General features: G+C 34.5%; 4 protein-coding genes across 4 annotated transcripts; 2 read left to right on the forward strand and 2 right to left on the reverse strand.

Annotated features, from left to right (window-relative positions):
• Positions 1-6,550: 6,550 nt before the first annotated feature.
• LOC137736304 (RUN/FYVE domain protein) lies at positions 6,551-11,929 on the forward strand. The gene is made up of 16 exons (XM_088683133.1): positions 6,551-6,723; positions 6,797-6,841; positions 6,922-7,020; positions 7,146-7,256; positions 7,385-7,559; positions 7,650-7,706; positions 7,830-7,966; positions 8,068-8,127; positions 8,218-8,295; positions 8,559-8,632; positions 8,790-8,866; positions 9,114-9,193; positions 9,281-9,364; positions 9,500-9,577; positions 9,696-9,787; positions 11,805-11,929. Exons 1-14 carry the CDS (start codon positions 6,652-6,654, stop codon positions 9,575-9,577), a joined length of 1,227 nt encoding a protein of 408 aa, XP_088539259.1. The 5' UTR covers positions 6,551-6,651; the 3' UTR covers positions 9,696-9,787; positions 11,805-11,929.
• A 2,221-nt stretch (positions 11,930-14,150) lies between these two features.
• LOC137737934 (uncharacterized) lies at positions 14,151-18,392 on the forward strand. Its single transcript, XM_068477522.2, has 9 exons — positions 14,151-14,815; positions 15,390-15,473; positions 15,583-16,047; positions 16,458-16,593; positions 16,841-17,003; positions 17,383-17,511; positions 17,671-17,865; positions 17,975-18,097; positions 18,208-18,392. Exons 1-9 carry the CDS (start codon positions 14,611-14,613, stop codon positions 18,313-18,315), a joined length of 1,608 nt encoding a protein of 535 aa, XP_068333623.2. The 5' UTR covers positions 14,151-14,610; the 3' UTR covers positions 18,316-18,392.
• LOC137737935 (uncharacterized) lies at positions 18,226-20,122 on the reverse strand. Its single transcript, XM_068477523.2, has one exon. It carries the CDS (start codon positions 19,948-19,950, stop codon positions 18,553-18,555), a length of 1,398 nt encoding a protein of 465 aa, XP_068333624.2. The 5' UTR covers positions 19,951-20,122; the 3' UTR covers positions 18,226-18,552.
• Positions 20,123-21,891: 1,769 nt separating this feature from the next.
• On the reverse strand, positions 21,892-24,898 carry LOC137736305 (putative polygalacturonase At3g15720). Its single transcript, XM_088683469.1, has 7 exons — positions 24,875-24,898; positions 24,604-24,774; positions 23,382-23,589; positions 23,224-23,305; positions 23,007-23,115; positions 22,719-22,835; positions 21,892-22,255 (listed from the first exon to the last, which is right to left on the reverse strand). Exons 1-7 carry the CDS (start codon positions 24,896-24,898, stop codon positions 22,001-22,003), a joined length of 966 nt encoding a protein of 321 aa, XP_088539595.1. The 3' UTR covers positions 21,892-22,000.
• Between the last annotated feature and the right edge of the window lie 1,350 nt (positions 24,899-26,248).

Raw genomic sequence — 26,248 nt, forward strand, 5'->3', positions numbered from 1 at the left:
GTCTCATATTTACCAATTATATACTATAAAACACTTATTAATAATGAGCTTTTGGAAAAGCTTCAAGTGCTTTATGACGATTAACAACGTTTATTATCACATTTGACAAAAAAAATTAAAAGCGTTTCATGTTAAAATTTTCAATTTTTCCTATAAAATTTATCATATTATAATAACTTATGAGCCAAACATCCCAATTTATCTCAATCGGGTTGAAATTCTATTCCAAACCAACTTTCACAGAGAATTTACCTCTCTAGAGGAAAATAATTAATAACAGTGACTTTAGCACTCGCCAAAAAAGCTTCCCATTTGCTTTGACTGAAAAAATATCCTGTGTATGTATGATCATGTATAAGGTGCATACATGCACGCAAATGGTGATCTTAACCGTTGATGCATGCAACTCATAATTTATTGATATTTCAGATCCGTTTTTGCACACGTGGATGACAATCAGCATCAATCCTTGCACACACAGGCAACTAATGGTAGTATTCTTTTATCCCAATTTAGTATTTGAAATAAAAAATAAGAGGCTTCGAAAAGGCTATTGTACGCATGAGTACCCATAAACAACCGTCATAAGGTCAATCTTGCATGCTTGTGAGTTGATATTGGCCGTTTATGCATCTGAAGCTGACAATGCATCAATGATCAAAATCAACGCGTGTGTGACTATCCGTAGCATAAGTAAACGCGTGAATTTGAAGTTAGCTATTGGGTTGTATTACACGTACTTATCATTTAACAACTCTTGGGTAAAGCAAAAACTGAAGTACAAAGGTTGTGTCATTGGCCTGACTTAGTTTGGTACATGCAACACTCATTTGTCAAAACTCATCGGACAGTATTGATGGTTATGAGATTGCTTCGAGTACAAGTCGTGCCGAACCTTTGCCTCTTTCTACTACCAGTTCTGGTTAGGCACACACAGTCGCCGGAAAGGATATGCTGCCCTTGCTCCAAATAAACACACCTTGGATCGAGAAATTCAACTCGTGCAGTTAATCTATTTCATCACGTGTGCTGATTGCGACACTGGTCCTTTTTTGTCGTCTGTGTTCAATCCGATGCGATTGATATAGCTACCAGCAAAGCCAAGGGAAAAAGAGCTTGGTAGCTCTGCCTTTCTAAAGATTAAATGTACTTAGGTTGTCGTCATCATCATCGATATTGATATTTTAACACGCTGAATTAACATTTACAAGTTCGCGTTTGGATTTGTCATGAGTGTAATGTTGAGATTGATTGATCGGGAAGGTTTTACTATCATATTATGTGGCATGCATGGTTGTTCTTCATATCGATATCTCTTACAATTGTGAATACGTGATAAATGAAGGACTATTTTCGTTGTTTATTGCATAAACATTGTAACATTTTTTTATTTAATTTTAGAATTTTGTGTTGCATTTTCTTCTTTTTGAAAACCAAAATACAGAAGTTTACTGTTACATCAAGGAATTAATTCAATTCGGCCTGCCATGTGGGAAAAATACTATAAGAGGGTAAGGAAATCACCATACCATATTTTATGCCAGATGCTTCGGTACTCTGGAATTTCAGTCGACTTTTTTTCTCTTTTGGGTGGATGTAGCAGTATTATACAGTAACTAGACAGACGGTTGGCACCGTAAGATGCGATACTACTCTCAAATCTCTGCTTTGTTGTAATTAAAATTCAAATTTCATAAACGATAATTGTATAAAAAGAAGAAGATAAAACTCTTGATAAAAATATCAATTTCTACGTAACTAGGTGATCGTTTAAAAATAACATACCAATTAACGACTCGTATTTAGATCAACAAAGAATTGGATCACCTAACTGGCCTTGGACGATAATTGAAGTGTTTGATAAGTGTAGATGTCAGAACAATTTTATGGAATTAATATGAACTTATAGATTGTCAGTTTTCAATTAAATTTAATCTGATCTGCCCTAATGGTCGGTCCCTACTTAATAATGGATAATGATGGATTTTTCAATGCTGAAAAAAGTAGTTGTTTGGGGCTTATTACCAGCCGGTGTTCTTAATGGAGGAGGATTCTCTCCCACCTCCTAATCTTTCTCTCATTATCTCCTCTCCTATTTAAACGGTCACGGTTAAATCACGTCAACATTTTATATATATATATTTTTTATAAAGACAATAAGACAAAAAACAATGTGTGAGAGAAGAAGAGAGAAGGGGATGAGAATAGGAAAGGAGAAAATCCTACCCTGTTCTTAATTGGTGAGTGATCATAAATTATGGAAAAAGAAAAAATTGATGAGATTTGACAAATTGCATGCATAAAGCATGTGTTTTACGTGATACAATCTTTAGGCATGTTTGAGATTAATTTCGTAAGATGCATTTTTTTCTTTCATAAAACGCTTTAACTAGAAGCACAACAAGTTTATATATATATATATATATATATATATATATATATATATATATATATATATATAATATTTAAGTACTTTATAACTCATAAACATTTAAAACTTCTTAAAAGCCAAAAGCGTTATTGGTTAAAGCATATTTTTTCGGTTCCAAATTGTTTGTTGAAATTATCTATGAGACGAACTAGCAATGGCTAAGCAATTCGTAGTTTATATGAGCATTTGCAATTACGCTACTTAGTATTATGATCTAGGGTATTATTCTTCACTAGTAAATGAGAGGTCTTAGGTTTTTTTCCTGCCGAAGACAAATTTGAACCACATTGTTATGGCTCGTCCATTGTAAGACTTAGCTCATTATCTCACCCCTTAGTTAGATAATATCGCTTGTTAAAAAAAAAAATTATTTGTTGAAAATATTCTTAATTGAAAATGCTCATACAAACTACGAATTGCTTAGCCATTGCTAGTTTGTCTCATAGATATCCTTTAATTTATTACATGGTCCCATAATGTCTAAGCAATTCATAGTTTATAAGAGCATATGCAACTAAGAATTTTTTCAACGAACAATTTTAGATGAATAAAAATGCTTTCATAAAATCAATAACGCTTTTGGTAATATTTTAAGAATTTTAAAATGATTATGGGTAATATGAGTACTTAAATATTTTGTAACAAAAATTATTCGGCTTTTAGTTAAAGCGTGTTATGAAAAAAATGCATCTTATGAGATCAATCTCAAACATAAGTTACATAAAACGCATGCTTTATGCATGCAATTTGTCAAATTTCATCGAGTTTTCCTTTTTCCAAAATCAAGATTTTGGAATGAAAATATATTTTGAATAACATGAAGATGATAGTTTGTTGTTATGATAAAGGAAACAAAAGAAAAATTTAACAAATTTATTTATTTTTAAATTGAAAATGAAGGATCGGTAAGAATTTAGCGATTGTCACCGTCGAGTGTCGCTTTAACGCTAGCAACGTCCCTCCAATTGATTGTTGCTCGAATGATACCGAACCTCTTGGCGTGTCTTCGCTATCTTTCTAACGACAAAATAGAATAAAAATCGCTATCTTCATACCGATCGTTCATTTTCAAAATTTTAATTAATTTTTGATAAAATTTTCTCTGGTTTTCCATACCATAACAACAAATTATCACTGTTCATGTTCTTCAAAATGTATTTTCTGTGCAAAATCTTAATTATGGGAAAAGGAAAAATTGATGAAATTTGACAGTTCCATGCATAAAGCATGTGTTACAATCTTAGGGTATGTTTGGGAATTTGATTTAGTTTTTTGAAAGCGTTTTTATTCGTTCCAAATTTTTTGTTGAAAATATTCTTACGAAATGTATAAACGTTGCTAGGTCTTCTCATAGATGTCCTTGGTCCAGTCTTATGCTGATAAATGCTTTTTGGGCTTCTTATTGTAAACATGTAAAAGTTTCTATTAGAAATCAAAGTATTTCTTGAAAATCTACTTGAAAAATTTAATAAGTGATTTTTCAGAAAGCACTTTTACCACCGACAACTGTTTTCAGGTGTTATGCCAAACGTAGTTCTTTCTTGGTCAAAAGTAACAAGAAACACTTTTAGATTGTATAAAATACTTTTGACAATTTCATAAACAATCTTAGCACGCCCTTGTATCATTTTGGTAATCGGTTCATTAAGGGTAGGAAAAATTTCTCTTGACATTAACAAAAGAGAGAAAAATTAATCTGTACTATGTAACATTAAATGCTACAACTATTGAATGACCTAAATTGATTTGAATTTTTACTTTTATTGTTATACCTTGAATTCACACTGTCCAATTCTTGTACGATAGAATTGAATTCTTTAAAAAAAAAAAAAAAAAAAAAAAAAAAAGAGAGAATAAAACAGCTCGTGCTTAGCTGCACTACATTAACAATTTGGACTTTAGTTGGTTGAGGGCATACATGATACATATCACAGTTGCAGTGTCGTCTGGAATGAAAGTACATAAACTGGAGTCCTGAATTAGACCATATTTTTTTAAGGCCAGTGAAATGATGTGTGGCCCAGGAGACACCTGGCTAATAATAATTGGAAGATAGATAGTAGGTAGTGGGGAAATGAAGTAGGATTGTCTACCTTATCTTTTTTTCTCACATTCTATTTAAATGGTCACGGTTAAGCTACGTCAACATCTTATATTAATTTTTTTTTATAGAAAGAGAAAGACAAAATAAAGAATGTGAGAGGAGGAGATTGAAGGAAATGGAAAGAGAATGGGAGGGAATCCTAGTCCTGAGGAAATTGGACATATCTCACTTTTTGGAGCCAATGAGTAAATTCGGATCACTGAAATTAAATCTGATGGTTTCTATTAATTCATTTAGCTGACCACCTTACGTAAACTAAGAATTTTGCTTTTTCTTTCATACAAACGAAATGCTCAAATTTCTTGATCCTTAGTTTCCGATACTAACATCTGAACAGGATCCAAATTCAGGAGAATCCGAATTTGGATCCAAAATATCCAGTCCCATTGGTAACCCTTTTTATCCACCAATTAAAAAAACATGCATATTTTCTAGATTCTTATGAATTATTAATTTTGTGTTTGAAATGAGAGCTGTAAATCCTGCTTATTTGAAAGATAAATTAAAGCAAATGGAGGAATGCCAGACAGCCCAACTGGAGAAGCAGATGGGGAACATATGTGATAAGTTTTTGAATTCTTCTCTCAACATGTTTTCATCATCTTTGCGACCCTATTTGGACACTAATTTCAGACACAACTGTCAAACGTATCCAGTATTTTATCTGGTGCTAGGTAGCTGTACACTACGAAAACATTCAAAGCAGTCGACGATAAGATTAATTGGCCAAATTGATCGAGGGTTGAGAGTATAAACATTCAAATCACCCAATCCATTTTTTGCAAAAAAATCATTCAATTTGAAAATCTTTTAGTCATCCGTACATGTTAAGACAATTAACGATTTTGGTATCAAGTAGCATCTCTATAATGAGCGGTCAATTTGTTTTATGCATCTGAATGACTAAAAAAATTTCGAGGTGAATAATTTTTTACATATGTAATCTTTAGATGATAATAAAGAGTGAATAATTTCGATTATTTATCAAGTAAGTTTGCCATGAAAGATGCATGCATTATTATTATTTTTGTAATAATTATCTAGATATCTAAATATTAATAAAATTTTCATTGTCGACTAAAAGCCCATGAAATTATCATCCTAACTCTCTAAGTAAAACTGAACATAAATAGGAAATGTGGGCAATAATGTAATTTCACACAACCAACATTTTGCTTATTTATTTATTTATTTATTTCAATACCTCACCTACACGGCTACACGTGATTCTAACACATTTTTAATTAAAAAAAATAAAAGAGTAAATTGTAGCAATGATCAATCAACTAAAAATTTATTACCATTAATCCCTCAACTCATCAAATCGTGCATCTATGATCATTTTGTCAACTCCGTTAAAACTTCTGTGAAATGAGTCACGTGTCATGCACGTGAGGCTAAATCAATAAGCAAATATGAAAAATTGTATTAATGGTCCCTCAACTTTAATTCAACTAAAGAAATGATCCTTCAACTTTAATCCAATTGGAGCAATGGTCTCTTAATTTTAACACAATTGTAGCAGTGGTCATTCCAACATAACTTATTTTGATAGAATTTTGACGGAGTTGACGAAAATGACCATATCTACACGTTTTGATGAGTTGAGAGACCAATGGTAAAAGATTTTTAGTTGAGAGACCAATGGTAAGAGATTTTTAGTTGAGAGACCATTGCTCCAATTTGATTAAAGTTGAAAGACAATTATTACAATCTACTCACCAAAAGCAAAGCTCTCTCCTCACTCTTCCCATCCCACGGTCTCTCTCCCTCTCTTCCTCTCTCCTTCCATTTAAAAAACAAAAATACAAAATTACGACACACATTTTGTGTGTGGCCATGTGTTGGTTTAATATATAAAAGAAGAGAGAGTTCACGCTTCAACCAATTTTTCAATAAGGTAATTAATTAAAACTTGGATTATTTTTAACAGTTAGATGATTTTTAAAAGTTAAATTTCGCGTCAAATGAGAGGTAAAACGAAAAAACCGTAAAAAAAAAAAAAAAAAAGGACGCGAAATTCCAGTGGCGGGAAAATCAAATGCGAATTAAAAGCGGTGAAGGCCATTTTTGCGGCGCCCATCCAAACAATTTTATTATTTTACACTAGACGGAAATGGAGTTGCTGAAATTCTCCAAATTCAAGCTCCAGCTTCAAACTCTGATCTCCGAAGTCCGAGAACTCCGAGTAAGATTTCTCATCGCCGCCACCTCCATTATCTCCCTTTCCCTCACCGTTCTTTGTGAATTCACACTTTCAGGAAAGGGAACGCTCCGCCGCCGAACAGCTCCGTCTTCTTATTCAGGTTTCCCTTTAAAATCAATCGCTGCTCTCCGATTGCAATTTGAGTTTACTTGTTCGTATTGACGGAGTGTTTGGATGCAGAAACAAAAGCAAACCGAGGAAGAATGCGGCAGAAAGTTGCAGGAATTGCTGGCGGAATTGGCTTCCTCCAATGAGCTGCGACAGAAACTCGAAAGAGAGGTTTGTGGGATTATGTAATTGTTTATGTTTGCGGTGAAGGTGTTTGTTGAAATGCTTGTTAAAGATCACAGCCAAATTTGGTTTTAATTGAGCTGTTTTTTGTTTTTCGAATCTTGTTCTTGCAGGTGAGTTACCTTCAGAGTGACAATTCTATGCTCGAGAACAGGCAAAAGGAGTTGAAGGGAACGATTCATAACCTACTCCAGTCCAGGGAAAATTTCGTCAACGCTTATCAGGTTCGTTGGAATTATGACATCGAGAGAGATTACCATGCAATGTTGTCAGTGTTTTTTGATCCCACGATGAATTTGTATCGAACCTATTTAACCAAAATATGACTCACTGGTGTCATGTTCATGTTTAGGAATCCACTTGTGAAATGAAACGCTCGATTCAATGCAGGGACAGAAAGCTTGCTTTCCTATCTGAGAAGATAAAATCTCATCTTTTGCTATTCGATTCAATAGAAAAGGAGGCAATTTTGGTAAAGAAAGTCGTGGATAATGTGCAACGCGTTGTTAGTGAGAAAGAGGAAGTAGGCAAGCAACATTTTAAATTTTTACTGTATGCTTATATTCCATTTGAAGTTGCAGCGTCAGATCCCTCCTAACTCACTGCTTTGTTCACAGTGGCAGGCTTAAAGAGCAAATTGGATACTGTTTCCACATTAGAGAAAGTATTTATTGGTAACTCCAAGTTATCATTATATATCAATTCTTCGATGTTGTAAATTACGTTATTAAATTGTTGAAGGAAAGGTTAAATTTGAAACCACTAATAATTTATTGACCATGTACTAATTTATGCAGAAAAGATCAGTGACCTGGAAAACAAACTAAAAAATTATGAAGACGAGACTCGGAGAAAGGATAAAGCCATCTCAGAACTAGAAGCTCAGATGGAGGCAGCAAAAATTTGTAATACAAGCCAGACACAAATAGAAGATATATCCATGCATCAGAGATTCATTTGTTCGATTGATTCGTAAAACTAGTCTACTGTTTTAGCCAAAAATTTTCTCATCAATGTCTTCTTAACCACCCTTACCTTCAGAAAGTTATATCAGCAAAGGATGCGGTCATACAGAATTTGATTTCAGAAAAACAGGTCTAAATTTCATATTGTTTTTGTTTTTGTTTAGACCTTACTGAGTTCTGCTATTGACTTCTAAACTTACTTGATGAACTCCATGATCAGGCATTGCGTTTTGAAGTTGGAAGTTTGGGGATTGTCTTAAGGCGGATTCAAGACACTGTTAAAAGTATGAATGAAGAGGTAGAAAAAGTTTAATTTTAGGTTTAACCTGCCATGCTTTCACTTGATGAATTCACATTCAAAGTTTTATTGAACGCCACATTTCCAATTGGTCAATTAACAATTTAACATATAATGTATATGGATACATGGTGTGATTTCTTAAGTTTTATGGTTTTGCCTCTTGTGATGCATGTACAACTTTCCCCAACATCTTCTGATTGATCTTCTAGTGAAGACACTCATTGCTTCCTTGTGGGAACTGTCGTCAATTTATTTTTCAGGACAAAGGGGTATTTTCCTCAATTCTGGAACACCAAGGAGGATGCAATATGATTTTGACGAAGGAAGATAATAGGTAGTGCTCATACTCTTACCATCTATGCATAAGTTGTAGAAAACAGGAATGCTTCATTGCAGATATATGTTCTTATCGGAGATCATAAACAAATGCAATGATGCACAATGGGTGGTTTTTCATTAATTTTTACTTAACATTGTTATTAACTTTCCAGGATTGAAGATGCAGTCCAGAAATATACAGGAAAATCTCAAGAAAAGGCTTACGGGTCTGGCGATGGAGGAAATACAGGTTTGTCATGAAAACCTTTCTGCTTCTAGAATCTCATGTATCAGAAAATGATACACTTGCTTATCAAAAAAGAAAATGATACACTCACTGTGAGTGAAGATATTGTCTCACTTCAAATACCATGTTCGATGCAAACAAATTTGCTTCCGAGGGCTGCTTTACTTCACTTATTCTTTCTAAGAGAAAGAAAGTTGAGAGTTGATGTTTACATGTACTCTACTTATATGGACATTTAAAAAACTTGCAGCTTCACATCTATCTCAAAAGTGCAAGTCAGCTGGGAACAACTTACAAGAGAACAATAACTTGGACTCATGCGTGTCAGAGGCAAGTGAATTTTACTGGTTGTAAATTGAAAAACTCATCGATTGGTCATTCTGCATTGAATAATCTTGTTTAACATTGCACTGGCAGTTTAACTGTTGTTCCCCACAGTCGGCTTCCTCAAAACCTCAATTGGAAGCTACTGTTCTAGGTATCTCAGTAAGTGATAGAAAGGTATGGAGTTGGCCTACAATCTGTTTTCTCAGTGAATACTTGTGATGATTAGTAATCTTGTCTAATTCTTCTAATGCATTAGCAATCAGCTCAAACGGAATGATCGATTTCTTTCTTGCGTAATCTAATGATCAGGATAATTGCACAATATCAATGCATATAGATTCAGAGTGCTCAACAACCCAAGATGAAGCCTTACACATTCCGAATTAGGTTCGTCTACACTCCCACGGTGGGAGTCCCACCTTATCATTTTAAACATTTGACTAAAGTTTACAAGCATACAAGTACGAGCATGCAAGAGACTAAAGCATAATCTTAAAATCTCAAGGATTACCAAGATTTGGGCGTTGCAATTCGAGCATGCTGTATATTGTTCTGCTCACACTGATCCTCCCACCACACAGCTTCTTCAGCAAATAGGTAATCCTCAAGTTTTTCTCCTAACGTCGACGCATTTTCTTCTTAAAATGTTCGTGTTGTAGATGTAGAACAGGTTGGGCCATGTTGGCTTCAGCCCACCTTGATTAATTTTTGGGCTGACCATGTATTTCTTCTTTGGTTTTTTTTTCCTTTCCATTTTTTAAAATATTTTTTATATTATTATTAGTTTCAAATTCAAATCCTAATCTATGAGCTCGGCGATAGTGTTATAAAATCCAAGCCTAGGAAGTTATATATTTTAAACTCCAGTTGTCTGGTTTTCCTTGGAGACAACAATGTTAAGTTGAATTTGATGACCATTGTTACAAAATTCATTAGGGATACCCAACCTTACAAATTGTGACTAAGAGCATGCTAAAATGTACACATTAGCTATAACAGTAAAAAAAGACCATACTAATATTCTCTAACCGAAGTACCAAATCCTATGTGACGATGACATAAATTGACATCAAAAGAGGTTGCAATCAAATTTGACAGCAGCTTCAAATGTAATTTTTAATTAATTATTAAATTTTAATTAGTTTAATCATTTATTATAATTAATGTTGAGTTGACTGATACAATTATCCCACTTTTTTCTTCTTTTCAATTAAGGAGGATGAACATATTACTGATTAAACTTTAAATGTTCTTTATTAAATTTTAATTAGTTTAATAATTTAATTTATAAAATAATAAAATAATAATTTAATTTGATATATTGGTTGGAGAACAAAACTTTAAAAGATATGAAAGTGCCACATAAGATGTCAAAATTTAAATTTTATGTTCAAAATTCGACATCTTCTTTGAAGATGGTCTAAGACGTTAGGGTGATGATATCGAAGATACCAGAAATTCATGTAGTTGAGCAATTAACTCGTTTAAAGAGGACTTAGATGTAACTAAGATATTAAAGTGATGATAGTACAAATTTATTGCATGATGTTACGTGTACAGATTAAAATACATAACTATACGTGATAAGTTTAAATATTGCTATGTTAAAATTGCATTTAGGTTTCTCTCGTTCTCCCTCCGAAGGTATTAGTAAATCATATGTTGATGAAATGATGGGTTCATGGACGATGTACGAAGTGTGAAGATTGTTGGATCGGTGTTTGTAATAAGACGTACAGAAAGTAAAACCTAGATGCAACATAAGTTGGCGTGCGGATTTACCTGGACGGCACTTGAATCAACTACTTAACTACTTCCCAGATGACAATTAATGGCCCCTCCCCTAACTTTAACATTGGTCAAATTTGGTTTGGCCATATGAATGTGATACGGCCATTCCCTTTGAACTTTCACTTGTTTTCTTATCTCTTTGGTTGTAGAGATTTTTCTCCTTTCTTTTACTTTGGTTGTGGAGATTTGAATACATTACATACCCACACATAAATTATCTGTAAAAGTCGTAAGAGATTAAGGTCGATTCTTGTTTAAAATTGCTTTTGAAAAGATTAAATGATTTTCTAACAACAATAGAATAATCCGTTCTAAATACGTTAAAATAACTTGATTCTATGTTTAGGTTGGTAGGAATTATGTAAATTGTATGTCCAAATATTAATTTTCAATTTCCGTGCTTCCATAAATTTCGAATCCGTGTAAGACTAAAAAAAAGTTGATCCCAAAGGATAAAGTAGATGGAAACAAACAAAATGTTCAGGCTTTATCCAGCCTGTCGTCGACGGGGCAGATAGACCCACCTAAATCTTTTAGAGTAACGCGCACTCCAATATTATTTTCAATGGAAATGCTATTCTGACTCTTTTGAATTTTTACATTATTTGTTACATCATAATTTAATATTTATTATCATGTTAATATTATAAAAAATATGAAGTGACACAAAGTGTTTTAAATTTGCGACCTGTGTGATATATTTTACTGCATTTGCATAATAGAATTTAAAAACCAATATAATGATTTTCTTAAACATTGAATTCTGATTCCGTCATTACATGAAACAAAAGCTAATTTCTCTCACTAAATTCAATTTTCAAAGGTGTGGGAATTGATTGATGAAATAGTTGTGGCAAGCAAAGCATTTGAAGGACGTGCAGTGCATTCCCAGTCCCAATCCCCACCACCTAAGGCAAAGGTCCCATATATCCTGTGTCAAATATCTTCTTGTTGTTCATCTTCTAGAAAAATTGATGATATAGTATTATTATGACTCTTTTTGGAAATGTTTTTAAAATCTGAATACGTTTTTAGTGAAAATGTTTTTCGGTTTTAGAAGCAGTTCAAGTGTTTTTTGTAAGAAACACCGGTTATGTACTTTTTTTTAAGAAAGACTTCAAGTGATTTTACATAATATATTTGAATTTTTATTAAAAATTGACTCCAAGATCATTTTCACACAAAACATTTTCAATTATTTTAAATATACTGCCGAATAAACCCTTTAAGTTTTTAAAGCTGTTGCTATCTGGGACATGCACGAACGTTCCTCATGGAGTTTACTAATTTTAGTGTTTCGTGTCGACCCTTGTAATTCGTTATTTGATTATTTGCTTATTGGTTTAAAACTCTCTTCACAGCTGCCACGTGGGCCCCCGTCACGTCACCCACGCCACAATATATGGCAGTAGACTAGTCTTCCATCCGACATGTCCTTTTATGAATAATGCTAAAAATTAAATTTATAAATTAAATGATGTGCAATCAATCGAAATAAGCACATTTATCAATGTTTAAGGAATAAATCAATCATCAACTTTTATGTCTTTTAATTTTCAAAACTTTATATACAAATTTAATTTCTTTAGCATTACATGTCCTTTTATATTTGTATCTTGTTTTTATTTTTTATTTTTCAATGCACATGTTATTTATTTATTTTATTAAAAAATATATAATTTAGTACCAAACTCGAAAGTGAAATGTGTATTATATGACTGGTAATTTAGATATTTTATCAGTGCATATAATACATTTAAAATGAGTGACATGGGTTGTACTTTTCAAGATTAATTATTCAAATTTTTTTTTGTCAAATTATAGATTTTGTTAAATTAGAAGTTATATTAGCTATATATGAGATTTAAATTCATGTTGTCATGCAAGAGCTCAGTTCCTTTACTACAGTGGTAAAAGGCCACTTGCAATTATTCAAATTTTTTATATAAAACAAAAAAGTTATAACGAAAACTTTTCGAATAAAAGAAGATAAACAATCTTAATGCCGTTGTTAATATTATTTATGATACAAAAGTTTATTCAACTAAAAATTTATATTGAACAATTTGACCTTGAATAATAAATAAAGAATTAATGGTTTGGTACAATAAAATTTAAAATTAATGTCTTGGTACAATAAAACTAAAATATTACAATAATTTTTCTTCACCGTGCAAACTACATTTTTGTTCTGCATGCTCACAAATATAAAGAACAAAATTGTATAAGTGAGCCTAATATTAGATTGTGTTATCTACACATTTTTTTACTTTTTACACAATCTTTTGTTTAATTTTATCCTTTGATCATTTCCGGTTTATTTGTTTCGAAAGTTTGAAATTACGAAAGATATGTAAAAGTTAAAATGTAGTGTGTGGATAACACCGTCATAATATTATACAATTGCAAACATAAAATAAAACGAAAAAAGCATGGATTTTATTTTAATTTATATTTTATTTATCGAGTATCAAAAGCAAATCTTTCATCTTTTAGAGGAGGGAAAATATCAATTTTGATAGGTGAAGAATGAGTGGACAAAACAAAAGGTTAAATTATTAAAATGGGTTTCCCTTTTTGTTTGTTTCTCTTTTATCTATTTTTCTTTCTCTTTTCCTATGTTATTAAGAGATAATATTATTATTATTTATAATTAAAATAACAAATAATTTTTTTAAATTTTTTCTAATAATATTATTATTTATGGTTAAAATGACAAATGATGCTGGTAGATATAGGCCAGCCGACCTTAGTGTAATTGTCGAGGAACTGTAGCACAACTTTATATTATCTATGAGACTACGACGTTTCGTTGGACTCATTATTAGAGCGGAAAGGAAAAAAAAAATCAAATGGAACAAAGAATACTGCTTCAATCCTTACCGTTAAAAATAATTTATTTTTATAGTTAGATATTTATGTTTACATATAAATTACAAGATGTCATTATACGTGGGATGCACTATTGAGTGACCGGATTGAAGGGCCACGTATAGTCAGATGAGATCAAAATAAGTAGTCTTATACTTGTATATGAGATGTGGTTGGAGAGAGACCTAATCAAGTTATTGTAACGTGTCTCTTTTAATACAACGATATCAGGAAGCGACACTTAAAACTAATTTCCACATTAATTCAGTTATAAATAAATCAAACTCGTTATTTACGTGAGTCGAACGGCACAACGTTCAACGTAAAATTACGGGACAACGTAAGCTGAACGGCAGCGTCGAAACACACACAGAGATCCCACAGAGACGGTGAATACCCACACGTTCCCGGGTCAGGTAAAACCACATAGCGCCACGTGTCAAATCATTTTGGTCGCGGGTCCCGCCCCCAACCCCACCACCCACCTGTTTAGAGATGCCTTAACGCCGTCGCTCGCTGCCTCCCTCCCACCTTTGTCCTTCCTTTTATTTGACTCTGCCCGCCATTAAAGCTTCCGCCTCAACCTTTTGCTTCCAACAAACAAAAAAACCAACAACCAACAAACAAACGGTAACTCCTTCCAGCTCACTTTCTTTCTCTCTCTTGTTTCTCTCTCTCTCTCTATAATTATGTTATGGTGAATTGGCGACGGTTGTTTTGTTGATATCTGAGCCGGAGAGTGAGGGAGGGAGGGGGTTATGGGGGCGTGCGTGTCGAAGCCGGAGGGGTGCGTCGGAGGGAGACTGAGCTCGTCGAAGCGGAAGAGGACCCGGAAGAGGAGGAGAGACGGGCGGGCTAAACAGTCTCCGGGTCGGGCCGGTCGATTGTCCGAGGGATCGCCGGACAAGTTTGATCGGTCCGCCCCGCCTGATCGCTCCACGTTCAACAACCCCACTTTCCAAGGTCCATTTTTTCATCTCTCTCTAGAATGCTCTGTTATTAGAAGTTGTAAAATGATGAAATTTTGGACCTTTTTGTTTGGAACTGAGTTATTTTCTGGAATTTAGTTCTGGGATTTTCTTGTTTGGCTGAATTGTATTGTTTATGGGAAAATTTGAGCTTTCTTGATAGTAATTTTCTTGATAATTAAAATAATGTGAGTAATTAAGATACTAATTAAGAACCTCATAATTGAGATAGAGCAATTGACCGCAGAACAAGCTATAATTTTCTTTGAGAACCACCAATTTTTTAATTTAAGCTATGATTTTCTGGAAAATGTAGAGTCTTTATGTGAATCCGTCTCCGAAAATCTGTCTTGGAGTTGGTTGATGCTTGATATGCAGCAAGAAGCAATTGCTTGTGCATTTGTTGCTGCTGAAAATTGTGTTGTCTTAGTTTTTTAGTGACAAACTAGTCAGTGTTTTGGTGGCATTTTTGTTTTTCTTAACATTGTAATTCTCAAATTGCATTGTACTGTAATTTCCTCTACGTCCATAGTTTCTGATTATCGTTAAAAATATGATGGCGTCCGCAGAAAGTAGTGAGGACTCATGGTTTGATCCGGTTGCAATATTTGAGTCCGAAGAATGCGATGAAGATTTCCATAGTGTTCAGGATGGTAAAGTTTTACCGATGTCTAATTTCAGTGATATTGTATTGTTTTTCAATTTTTTTTTTCTTAATTTGATGTCTTTAGGTTTGAATTACTAAAATATCTTTATTTGCAGAGGTGTTATCTCTAAATGGATTTGAACGCGTGTCTGTATCAAGCAATTCGTCAGTAAGAGATGCCAATTGTGAACAGTATAATGTTAATGACCTGCATGCCTCCTCTACTGATCAGATACATAAACCAGGGGATTCTGCAAACAACCCTGTTAGTGTGGTTTCTCAAAAGAGCAATAATCATATCATGAATGCTAATAACGTTGATGGACATTCGACAACTGAAGCAAATCAACCTGTGTTCCTCGATGAAATATCCTCCTCTGTCGATGAATCTTCTCCCAAGGAGGAAGGAATATTGGACAATTGTGGGATTCTTCCAAGCACCTGTCTGCCTTTTCTTGCTTCAACTGTTCCCCCTGTTGAAAAGAGAAGGTCACTGAGTTCTAGCCCACCAAGTGCAAGGAAAAAAGCTGCCATAAAACTTCCCTTTAAATGGAAAGAAGGACATCCCAATGCAAGTTTATGTAAGAACTAGAACTATCTTTTGATAAGCTAATATGGCATGCAAATGGTAAACACGCATGGGATTCATTTCTTTGCCATCATTATTATTTTGAGTGTGCATTTTCTTTAGTCTTTAGCTGCAACCTTGTTATTCATGAAACCTGTCCTTGCGCCGCTTATTCCTTTAAGATTTACTGTCATCTATAATCTTGTAGTAAATTTTCGTTATTCTCATCATCCTACTTTGTTGAGTAGTATCTCTCTTGGTTATTCCCTAAATTGGTCGTAGATTGTTAGTTAAGTAAATGTTATATTGTTTGATGGTAGTTCTTAGCGTTCATACATTGTAAGCATTCCGACTCTTTAGTCTAGTGCAAACATATCCAATTGTAATTCCTTTAACCTTTTGTTTTTTTACGCATATTTCCAGTTTCCTCGAAGATGCTTCTGCAAAGACCAATAGCAGGTTCTCAAGTTCCTTTTTGCCCTATAGATAAGAAAATGTTTGATTCCTGGTCACATATTGAGCCAAATTCTTTCAAAGTTCGGGGGCCGAATTACTTTAGGTAAGATTCGCAGAGTAAAGTGTTCATTTAGTTTGAGAACTTGTACATGTACATATGTACATTCATATAGGGCTACATTCACACTTTTTTATATTAAAATAATCAGTAGTAAAATATTGATCGTAATTGGCACACTTTTTTAACATATAAGATTCACTATATTCAAAATTTGAGATTTACCTGTGTAGATCTTTGTTGCCAAGCTACTTTTCCAATTGACCATTGAATTTGATCTTCTTTATTGCAGGGACAGAAAGAAGGAGCATGCTCCCAGCTATGCTGCATATTATCCATTTGGTCTTGATGTATTTTTATCTCAGCGAAAAATAGATCATATAGCTCGCTTTGTGGAACTGCCTGTTGTTAATTCTTCTGGAGATCTTCCCGCTGTTCTTGTTGTAAATGTACAGGTAAGTTTGATCTCTCTCTCCTCCCCCCGCCTCTCTCCTTTTGTATTGCTCTCTGTATGCACAGTTGTCCATCTTTAAATTTGTCAGGTAATATAATTTTTAAGCGCCTATGACAACTTAACTCCTTGTGCGGATTCAGACTATCCAGCTCGGATTCAGAATATAAGTTGAATAATAACCAATAAGCTGTAACGGTTGAGGACTTGTACCCTGCCACCTGTGACAACAATTTTCAGGCTAGGTTCTCAAATTGAGTTCAAGATGAGTAGTTAGTTTAGATACCTTCTGGCTAGTTAATGAGATTCAGTTGATTTTGCTTTCTAGATATGTGTAAAACTTATTCAGATGTTAAAAAATGTCCTTCTCATTGATTCTACAGGTACCCTTGTATCCTACTGCAATTTTTCAGGGTGAGACGGATGGAGAGGGAATGAATTTTGTTTTGTACTTTAAGGTTAACGATATGTACGTTAAAGAACTTCCACCTAATTTTCAAGAAAATATCAGAGTAAGATGGAGCCTTTTGAAGTTTTCGTTGTAGTCCCATTTCATACCGAACCTTTTGTTTTGGAAATATCTTTTCCATCAGAGATGATGCTGGGTGATTCATCCCAGCAGATTGCGTAAACTTTTTTTTAATTCACGCTCATGCCTATTTTCATGCCAGAGGGTAATTGACGATGAAGTAGAAAAGGTCAAAGGTTTTCCCGTGGACACAATTGCATCCTTTCGAGAAAGGTTGAAAATTTTGGGACGTGTTGCTAATGTGGAAGATCTTCACTTGAGTGCACCAGAGCGGAAACTTATGCAGGCTTACAATGAAAAGCCGGTTCTTTCTCGTCCTCAACATGAATTTTACATGGTGAGCCTGTCTGGATTACTTTAATTTTTGACTTCAGTCTTCCAAATTCGCCTTCGATTTATATGGCTTCTTAAGTGTTTCTTTTCTTGCTAACTGTAATGGATTTCAGGGAGAAAACTACCTCGAGATTGATTTGGATATGCACAGATTTAGTTATATCTCTAGGAAAGGGTTTGAAGCGTTCCTAGATAGACTGAAGCACTGCATTTTGGATGTCGGGCTCACGATTCAGGTAATTTTTCCCAGTAGCAAGTTAAACTTCCATTATCAATCCCTTAATTCTTTCTTTTGCTGGCCTTTTGGAGTTGTTCATCTATATCTTATATTTGCATTTCGAAACAGGGAAACAAACCCGAAGAGTTGCCGGAGCAGATCTTATGTTGTATACGATTAAACGGAATTGACTACATGAACTACCACCAACTAGGGTTGATCCAAGATCCCCTTTGACACCCTGTAAATGATGGGACAATGTAAATCTCGTATTCAACCATTAATACACTTCAAATCAAGAAGAAATTGTGTCATCTTTTGTGTAGTTTTATAGACTCATAATCTCCAGTGAACTGAGGCAACAAGCATCCTTCAGTTTTCTAACTACTTAAATGCCGATGCTTAATATTTAACGTACCATAAACCTGAGCATGTACGAAAGAAAAGTTATTTAGCTACGTAGATAGGAGGCCTTCAAGTCTTTTTACAGGGAGGGAGAGGCTTTCCGCATAAGCCTTTGTTTCCGGAGTAGGAGCTTTTCGGGAAGTCACTGAATGGTTTGCCTTCCGGGATTTTCCCCTCCAGAAGATTGTCCGATGCATCAAATTTCAACAAATCCTTCAGCTTCAAAAACTCGATTGGAATTTTTCCGGAAAACTGGTTTTGCTGCAGCTCGAGCTTGGTCAGCTTGATCAGATTTCCCAACGCCTCTGGTAAGTTGGAAGATAGTTTGTTGGCGTGAAGGTCAAGCCATATCAACCTTTTCAAGTTTCCAATTGACACAGGGATGTTTGAAACGAGTGCGTTCTTGGATAGGTTCAATGAGAAGAGCATTTGAAAGTTTTCATCTCCAAAGCGTGTAGGAATGCTTCCGGTGAGATTGTTAGCTGATAAGTCCAATTCTTGTATTGCACTTGGAAAGAGCTCTGGAATTTCTCCCTGGATTTCGCACCCCGCCAAGAAAATCCGAAGAAGTGACGGCAACTCTGGGAGCCATTTCGGGATGGCAGAGAGCCTCAATGGGTTGAAAGAAACATCGAGTGTTTCGAGATGTTTAAGAGAAGACATCTCAGAAGGGAGTGGTCCTTCAATCATATTCCGAGAGAGGAGGAGGTGTTCAAGCTGTGGGAGTTGGCCAATGAATTTTGGAATTTTTCCAGTAAGACTATTATCCTGCAGCCTTATAAGCCGGAGATGAGACATTTTCGGAGAGATCGACAGAAATGTAATTGGCCCCTCAAGAAAATTAGAGTCCAACCCTAGATTTCTAATGGCAGACAGATTAGCCATGGAAGAGGGAAGTTTACCAGACAAAAAATTGTTTGAAAAATCAAGGTCTTGCAAGACTCGCAATTGACCAATTCCCTGCGGTATGTGACCACTCAGAGAGTTGTTATGAAGATCCAAACTTACTAAACGCGTCAAGCTTGCAATTGAATCAGGCACAGGTCCATAGAAACTGTTTGAATAGAGGTAAAGCCTTTGGAGTTTCGGAAGGATGAGTTCTGGGATGTTTCCGGTGAGGTCAGAGTTCTCACCAAGATTCAGGACTTCAAGGAATGAAATGAGATTTATTGAAGGAGAGAGAGTGCCTACCATACGGGCGAGGAAAGGTTCATCATCTTTTGTGATCCACGCTGGAAGGCTGATTCCAATCACTCTGCCGGTCCTGTTGTCACAAGTAATGCCTTGCCACTCGCAGCAACCGCCGCCAACCCACATCGCTAGGCGGCTGGAGGTGTCGATGGGAATCCCAGCCTTGAAATTGCTTAGGCCTTTGAGGTCGTTGGGGTTGCATGCTTGGTTGGGGGTTGTGTTTCCCTCCCCAAGTGCAGAAAGGGTGATGAGTAGTACAACCCAAAGAAACTTCATCAGTATTCTGTTTGCTTAATTGATTTGGGATTTTAGGAGAATGCGTGTTCAGCTTGTATGTTAGGGCTTAATATTTATAGACACCGTCAGACTAGTGCATGGTAATCATGTGCATGTAATCCTAGAAAAACCGGAAAAGTATTTTTTAATATAATATGAAAGACTTAGATCGACCAAGTACACCATAATGACCCGATCTAATAGTAGAATGTAATTAGGAGTGATATTCACACGTAGCGCCCAATTCAGTCAATTTAAGTTGTCATTTAGTATACATTGATGTCAGATTAATTCTCGTCCATCATGCAAAAAGTTTGTAAGTTTGTATTGTATAACGTAGTATTACATGAGATAGTAACGTATTTTTCTTAATACCAGGTTAAACTGTATATTAAACCAAAGCTGGTGACCCAAGAAATGATCTGTAGGACTTCTATCTCGAGCGACGACTTCCAATCTTTAATCTGTATCCAATCAATCTAATTTGTTCTTTAGTACACATTAATGTCAGACTAATTCCCATCAATCATACAAAAAATTCTTAAATTTATATTATATAACGTGGTATTACGTGAGACAGTTGGGTACTCGAGTTAAGTGTATATTAAATCAAAGCGGTGACCCAAGAAATGATCCTTAGGACTTCTATCTCGAGTGAGGACTTCCAACCTTTAATCTGTTTAAGACAATTAACATACGTAAATTATTGGGTTAGGTGTGTTGCTTATTGCAGTACATCTCTCCCCTTATTATCAACTTTTGCCAAAATTAACTCTTACACATCGAAAACTTCCTCCAACAAAAAGAGATAATGATAAGCCCATGTCAACAAATATAAACCGCGAAATTATGCTCTCTTTTAGACTTTGGTAACGTTGAAAGTTTTACATTGCCATGTTTGAATGTGAATACAGGTACAGGTCCATAGTTTTGACAACTTAATGAAAAATAACATTAATTACCCTATAAATAACCATCCATATTGAATAATTGATAAACACTTCAAATTAAAGAAATAATATATAAATCAAAATACCTTATTTGCTCTACCATGTTTATTATAATTTTTTTTTATCCCAAGTGAAAACTGTACATCAAAGCAAAGTCGGTGATCCAAAAAATAATCTGTGGGACTTCTAGGCTTCCAACCTTTACAAATATTTGTACACTTGTCTTACAACTTGAGAGTAATTTTTTTGTATTATTTTTGGTATGTTTAAAAACTTAACCCATTTTGGTCTTTGCATTAAGGTACCAATATAATTTAATTAATTTGCACTCTAGTAGTATGGACAGCCATGAGAAATCAAGATTAGAATTGGGAAAGTACATCTTGTGTTTTATTTGTGAACCTGTCTTTGTACTTTAGGAGTTGATTTATAAGTATTATTTGTGATCGCAAATTTTTATGTATTATTTGTGATCGTAAAAGTCTTGTGTGTATAAAGAAAATCATGTATGTATCGTGTGATTGTTTAATGTAGGATTAGGGCACTAGTGTAGCGTTAGGGAAAGGAAACACGATAATTAACAAAAATTAGTGTCTGATTAGGGCAAGAAGCAAATTCACAGAAAAAATGGACTAGGTCAAAAAAGCTTGATAATTAATTAGAACTTAGAACTGGCCTTATTTTCTATTTTATTTTGTTTCTTTTCGTTTTACAGTGTATGGTGCTTAAAAGCATATCAGTGTTTGCACATGATAAACAGCCCTCCATGTGATGGCTTGCTTATTTTGGTCCAATAAATCAGAAAAATGGTAAAGTTCTCCTTCTTCTAGTAAATTAAAGGGTGTTTTGGTTTTATTTTCCAGCCATGTTCTCTAATCTATACCAATTCACATGTGCTTCCATTTCCCATTTAATCTCTATAAGACAATTAACATACGTGAATTATTGAGTTATGTGTGTTGCTTATTGCAGTATATTAATTTTTGCCAGAATTAACTCTTACACATTGAAAACTTCCTCCAACAAAAAGAGAGAGTACAATAAGTCTCTTATTACACGGTCACAAGGAAGTACAACATTAGGGTTAGGTGACGTTGAAGCTATGGAGCAATTGAGTTTGGATTTCCCTTGAGGCAAGATACGGGCACATTAGTGTCAGTGCAAGTTCCTTTTGCATGTTTGCAGGTTGCATAAACCTTCTTCCCAGGAACCGCAGAGGTGATGTTAACATGTTCAATAACGATGTTTTGACAGCCTGAAATCTGGCTGCAGTTCAACACAATCGCCTCCCCGTTACCACAGGTTCCTTCAAAACCAATATATCTCACATTGCTCACCGACACAGCTGATAAGGTCTGTGGTAATCATCAACATTCGGAACAAGTCAAGCCCGTGTCAACAACTATAAACCGTGAATTTTTCTCTTATTAGACTATGTATGTAATTGTTTAATGTAGGATTAGGGCACTGGTGTAGCACTAGGGAAAAGAAGCATGATAATTAATTAGGGCAGAAAAATGTAGGATTAGGTCAAAAAAGCAGGATTAGAACTTAGACCTTGCCTTATTTTCTCGTCTACTTTATTTCTTTTCATTTTACAGTGTGCGGAAGCATATAGTGTCTACACAATGATACTAATAACATGTCTAAATGTGTTAACCTGGTAAAAATATCCGTGAAAATATTTTATCTTATTAGACTATGTGGTAATTAACGTGGAATGTTTTACATGCCATGTTTGAATGTGAATACAGGTTCACAGTTTTGATTATTGAACCAACACTTCAAATTAAAGAAAGAATATTTAAAGCAAAATACCTTATTTGTGCAACCGTGTTTATCATCACAATCAAATTGGTCGATGATGATGGGGTTTTTAGCTGCAGTAAGTGTGATGTCCTCAAAAGTTATATTCTTGACATACCCAGATCCTCCCTGTGAAAATTAACAAGGATGATATCAGTGAATCGATCAAGCACAGAAAACGAGTAAAATGTATGTTAATTTAATTAGAGACTGAAATTATATTTACTAACTATACACACACACACACACACACACACACACTGGAATTCTTTTCGATTACATAGTTGTAATTAATTTTACCGGCCATGTCCTGATTCTTGCTCCGTTTTGAGTTCTGTTGAAACTAGAACCTTTCACGTAAATATTTCCCACGGCTTCATAAGCCCCGTGCGATTCTAAGCTTCCCACACTGTTCATAAAAAGAATTTTAACTTAATTTTTAGATGCTCAACATCTAATTAGTACGTTGTCAATAAAATTCACATAACACTATCTTCTGTGGTTATTTTGGATAAACCTAATTCCATGGCCTGGTCCGCATGCAATGTTGGTAATGTTGACATCGGAAGAGCCAGTGTGGATAGCTATACAGTCAGCTCCTGTTAACAAAATGCAAAGAAATTGATTTGGCTACATATGCTTGCTTACAAAATAAATCAAATTTAAATTAATTACCAGTTCCAATATAAGTGTCGTGAATATTGACATGGGTAGAGTTTGAGATGTCAATTCCATCAGTGTTTGGACTATCTTCAGGTGCACTTATAGTAAGATGGTGGATATCGATGTTGTTGCACTGGTTTATACCAATATGAGCTCCTGGGCTATTTACATGAGTAAGTAGATTTAACTCAAGATTATCACATTTGTGAAAGTTTATACCCTGCAGTAATTGTAATAAATCAAAATTTAATTGAGTAATATAAAATTATAATAAAAAGATACAAACAAATTCATATGCTATCATGTACGAGTAATGATTTTATTTGATACAAGCAACACAAGGGTAGGAGAATCGAAACATAGGAAACTGAGCATAGAGGGAGGTATGCTCTTACCACTTGCAATAAGAGTAATGTTATTAGACACACGAAATTAATATATTTACTTGTATACACTAGCGGATCCAATGAGGGGGCATTGGCATCCCTTGACCCTAATAACCTTGTCAAGTTATCCCTTTGAAAATTTTATGAACCTGTATAGCAGCACTGCAACAGCAGCATTGCAGCAGCACGCTGCCTTGTAAACTTATCCCAATAACCTTTTACTTGTAAACTTATCCTTTTCTAAACTTATCCCTAAAAAAGTAAAAAATAATTTTTTAATTAATACGTTTTTAATTTAACAAAGCTATGTCGTTTGCATAATGAGTTTTCTGTATTGAAAGGAATTAGTAGCTTTGCACAAAAGTTGGTGGAGACAAAGAGGAAGAGACAATATCCCTTGGTGTACTTGCTAGTGAAATTAGCACTGATTTTAACTGTTGCGACTGCTTCAGTTGAAAAAGTTTTTTCGGTGATGAAAATTATGAAGAATCCACATCTTAATAAGATGGGTGATTAATGGTTGAATGATAGATTGATTGTGTACATTAAGAAAGATGTATTTGATTCCATTGATAATAATGTTGTGATACGATGTTTCCAAAATATGAGAACATGTCGTGGACAATTATAAATGAAAGTATGATGGATTTTTTAAAACTATATTTTGACCCCATCGCTTTAAATTCCTGGCTCCGCCGCTGCTTGTATACTTTTTAATATAAGGTCTATAACGGTGGGTATGCGCACATCACAAAGTGTGTCGATAAGTGTCAATTTTGTGTATTTAAATGATTAAATAATGAATTTCAACCACCTATTTGGTCCGTAAATTGGCGAAATCAACTAACCTTTGGTCTTTTGCAGTTCTTCTCATTCCTCCACCAAGCTGAACCCTGGCCGTCGATTGTTCCTGAACCATTGATTATGAGATTGGTCACACCTACAAATTCGAGCCAGCCATGTGATGGGCACTCCTTCCATGCATCCAGCGTTTTGGGTGCCACCACATTCCCTAGGACCTATTCCCCGCAACCAATACGAAATCAAGGAAAATTTACACCATTATCAAAAGTTTTAGTCCTGACTCCTGGATGCAATGGTCGGTAATAACAATAATACGACTTTCACGTAGTTAAAGGTCATTAGCCACGGATGATGAAAAAGAAGCAACAAATGGAAATTAAAAGATGAAGAAATAGCATGTCCTTGTTAGGTGTACCACAAAATGCATTGTCTTAGAAGTGCAAGGGCCTGCAAATATCACAGGCTGCAATGAGAATGTTTCTGGAGGTACAATGAGTGTTGTTAAGTCACCAGCTTCAGCTGTTCCGCATGCAGCTTTCCATGCTTTTACAAAAGCCTATATCAAGTAGAACAATGGTCCATAATTAGGTTCAGTTTTCCCTAACTAAAGGAGTAAGAGAATGTAAAATGAAAAAAGAAAATAAAATTATCACGGCATTTTCGTTCCGCAATACTTATGTCGCCAGAGACTATTCACTAAGAAGTTATTTTTTGCGTAAAACTTATAGTCTGAATTAGTAGTGTGGCGATTTTAGTATGGGTGCGTTACCAAAATTCATGAACCATTCAAGGAGACTAAAAACAAGAGAATATGTGTTGCATTACCTCGTATCATTCCATTAAAAATATACAACCCCTTCCAATACTTCATGAAGAGAACCATACAAAAACATAACTATAAAACATATACGAAAATGAAAAGAAAGTAACAAGAGAAGTTACCTCGGAATCATCCGTTTGGCCATCTCCAATTGCACCATAATCAAGAACATTATATCTTGTTTCACTATATCCAATATCAATCAACTGAGACAATGCAACACTAATCATCAAAAGGCTAACCAATCCTTCCTGCATTTTTTACCAAAGGATGGAAAAATTAAACCACAAATTTTGATAACAATATGAATGGTTTGAGAAATACACTAGACTATATGACAATATATCTATATATATGGATAACAAATTCTCATAAAAGTAAATCATAAAATTGAGATCCTCTTTTTCTCAAATTCCATGTATTTCCTCACAATTGTGATTTTCTTTTTCCAAGTTAAACGTCTACGAATCCAGATACAAAAGTAGCATTATTCCAAGAGAGAAAATTAGTAATTACCTAGATATCACAGGAAACTCAGTAGCCACATATATAAAACATTTTTGTAATTTTTATTTCAATAAATTACTATTCATCTTATTAGTTTAATTCAAATACTATTTCAGAAAACTTTCTCAATAAATTCCTTTTTTTTTTAAGAGAGTTTTTTTTTTTTGGTCAACAACAAGGGAGATTTGAATTGCATTTGGACACAAGTGGCAATAAATCATAGAAATTAATTGAATATTTATGAGGGCTCAGCCTCACAATAGGCTTATTGTGGTTCAAATTCACATTTGGCGAAAATCGAACCTAAAACCTCTCATTTACAAGTAAAGAGAAATACCACTAGACCATAGTACTAAGTGGCA

This window comes from Pyrus communis, chromosome 13 (assembly GCF_041283825.1).
Source record: "Pyrus communis isolate YQ-2024b chromosome 13, ASM4128382v1, whole genome shotgun sequence".
Lineage (NCBI taxonomy): Eukaryota > Viridiplantae > Streptophyta > Magnoliopsida > Rosales > Rosaceae > Pyrus > Pyrus communis.

Excerpts from the sequence above, each read along its gene's own strand:
- LOC137736304 (XM_088683133.1), top strand. The coding sequence starts at position 6,652 with ATGGAGTTGCTGAAATTCTCCAAATTCAAGCTCCAGCTTCAAACTCTG. Across the intron at positions 7,707-7,829 it reads ATTAGAGAAAGTATTTATTG|AAAAGATCAGTGACCTGGAA; the intron begins GTAACTCCAAGT and ends TAATTTATGCAG. Across the intron at positions 7,967-8,067 it reads GCCAGACACAAATAGAAGAT|CTTCAGAAAGTTATATCAGC; the intron begins ATATCCATGCAT and ends AACCACCCTTAC.
- LOC137737935 (XM_068477523.2), bottom strand. The coding sequence starts at position 19,950 with ATGAAGTTTCTTTGGGTTGTACTACTCATCACCCTTTCTGCACTTGGG.
- LOC137736305 (XM_088683469.1), bottom strand. The coding sequence starts at position 24,898 with ATGACCTTTAACTACGTGAAAGTC. Across the intron at positions 24,775-24,874 it reads CCTTTAACTACGTGAAAGTC|GTCCTAGGGAATGTGGTGGC; the intron begins GTATTATTGTTA and ends TGCGGGGAATAG. Across the intron at positions 23,116-23,223 it reads GGACCAGGCCATGGAATTAG|TGTGGGAAGCTTAGAATCGC; the intron begins GTTTATCCAAAA and ends TTTTATGAACAG.
- LOC137737934 (XM_068477522.2), top strand. The coding sequence starts at position 14,611 with ATGGGGGCGTGCGTGTCGAAGCCGGAGGGGTGCGTCGGAGGGAGACTG. Across the intron at positions 14,816-15,389 it reads CAACAACCCCACTTTCCAAG|AAAGTAGTGAGGACTCATGG; the intron begins GTCCATTTTTTC and ends TGGCGTCCGCAG. Across the intron at positions 17,866-17,974 it reads CTCAACATGAATTTTACATG|GGAGAAAACTACCTCGAGAT; the intron begins GTGAGCCTGTCT and ends AATGGATTTCAG.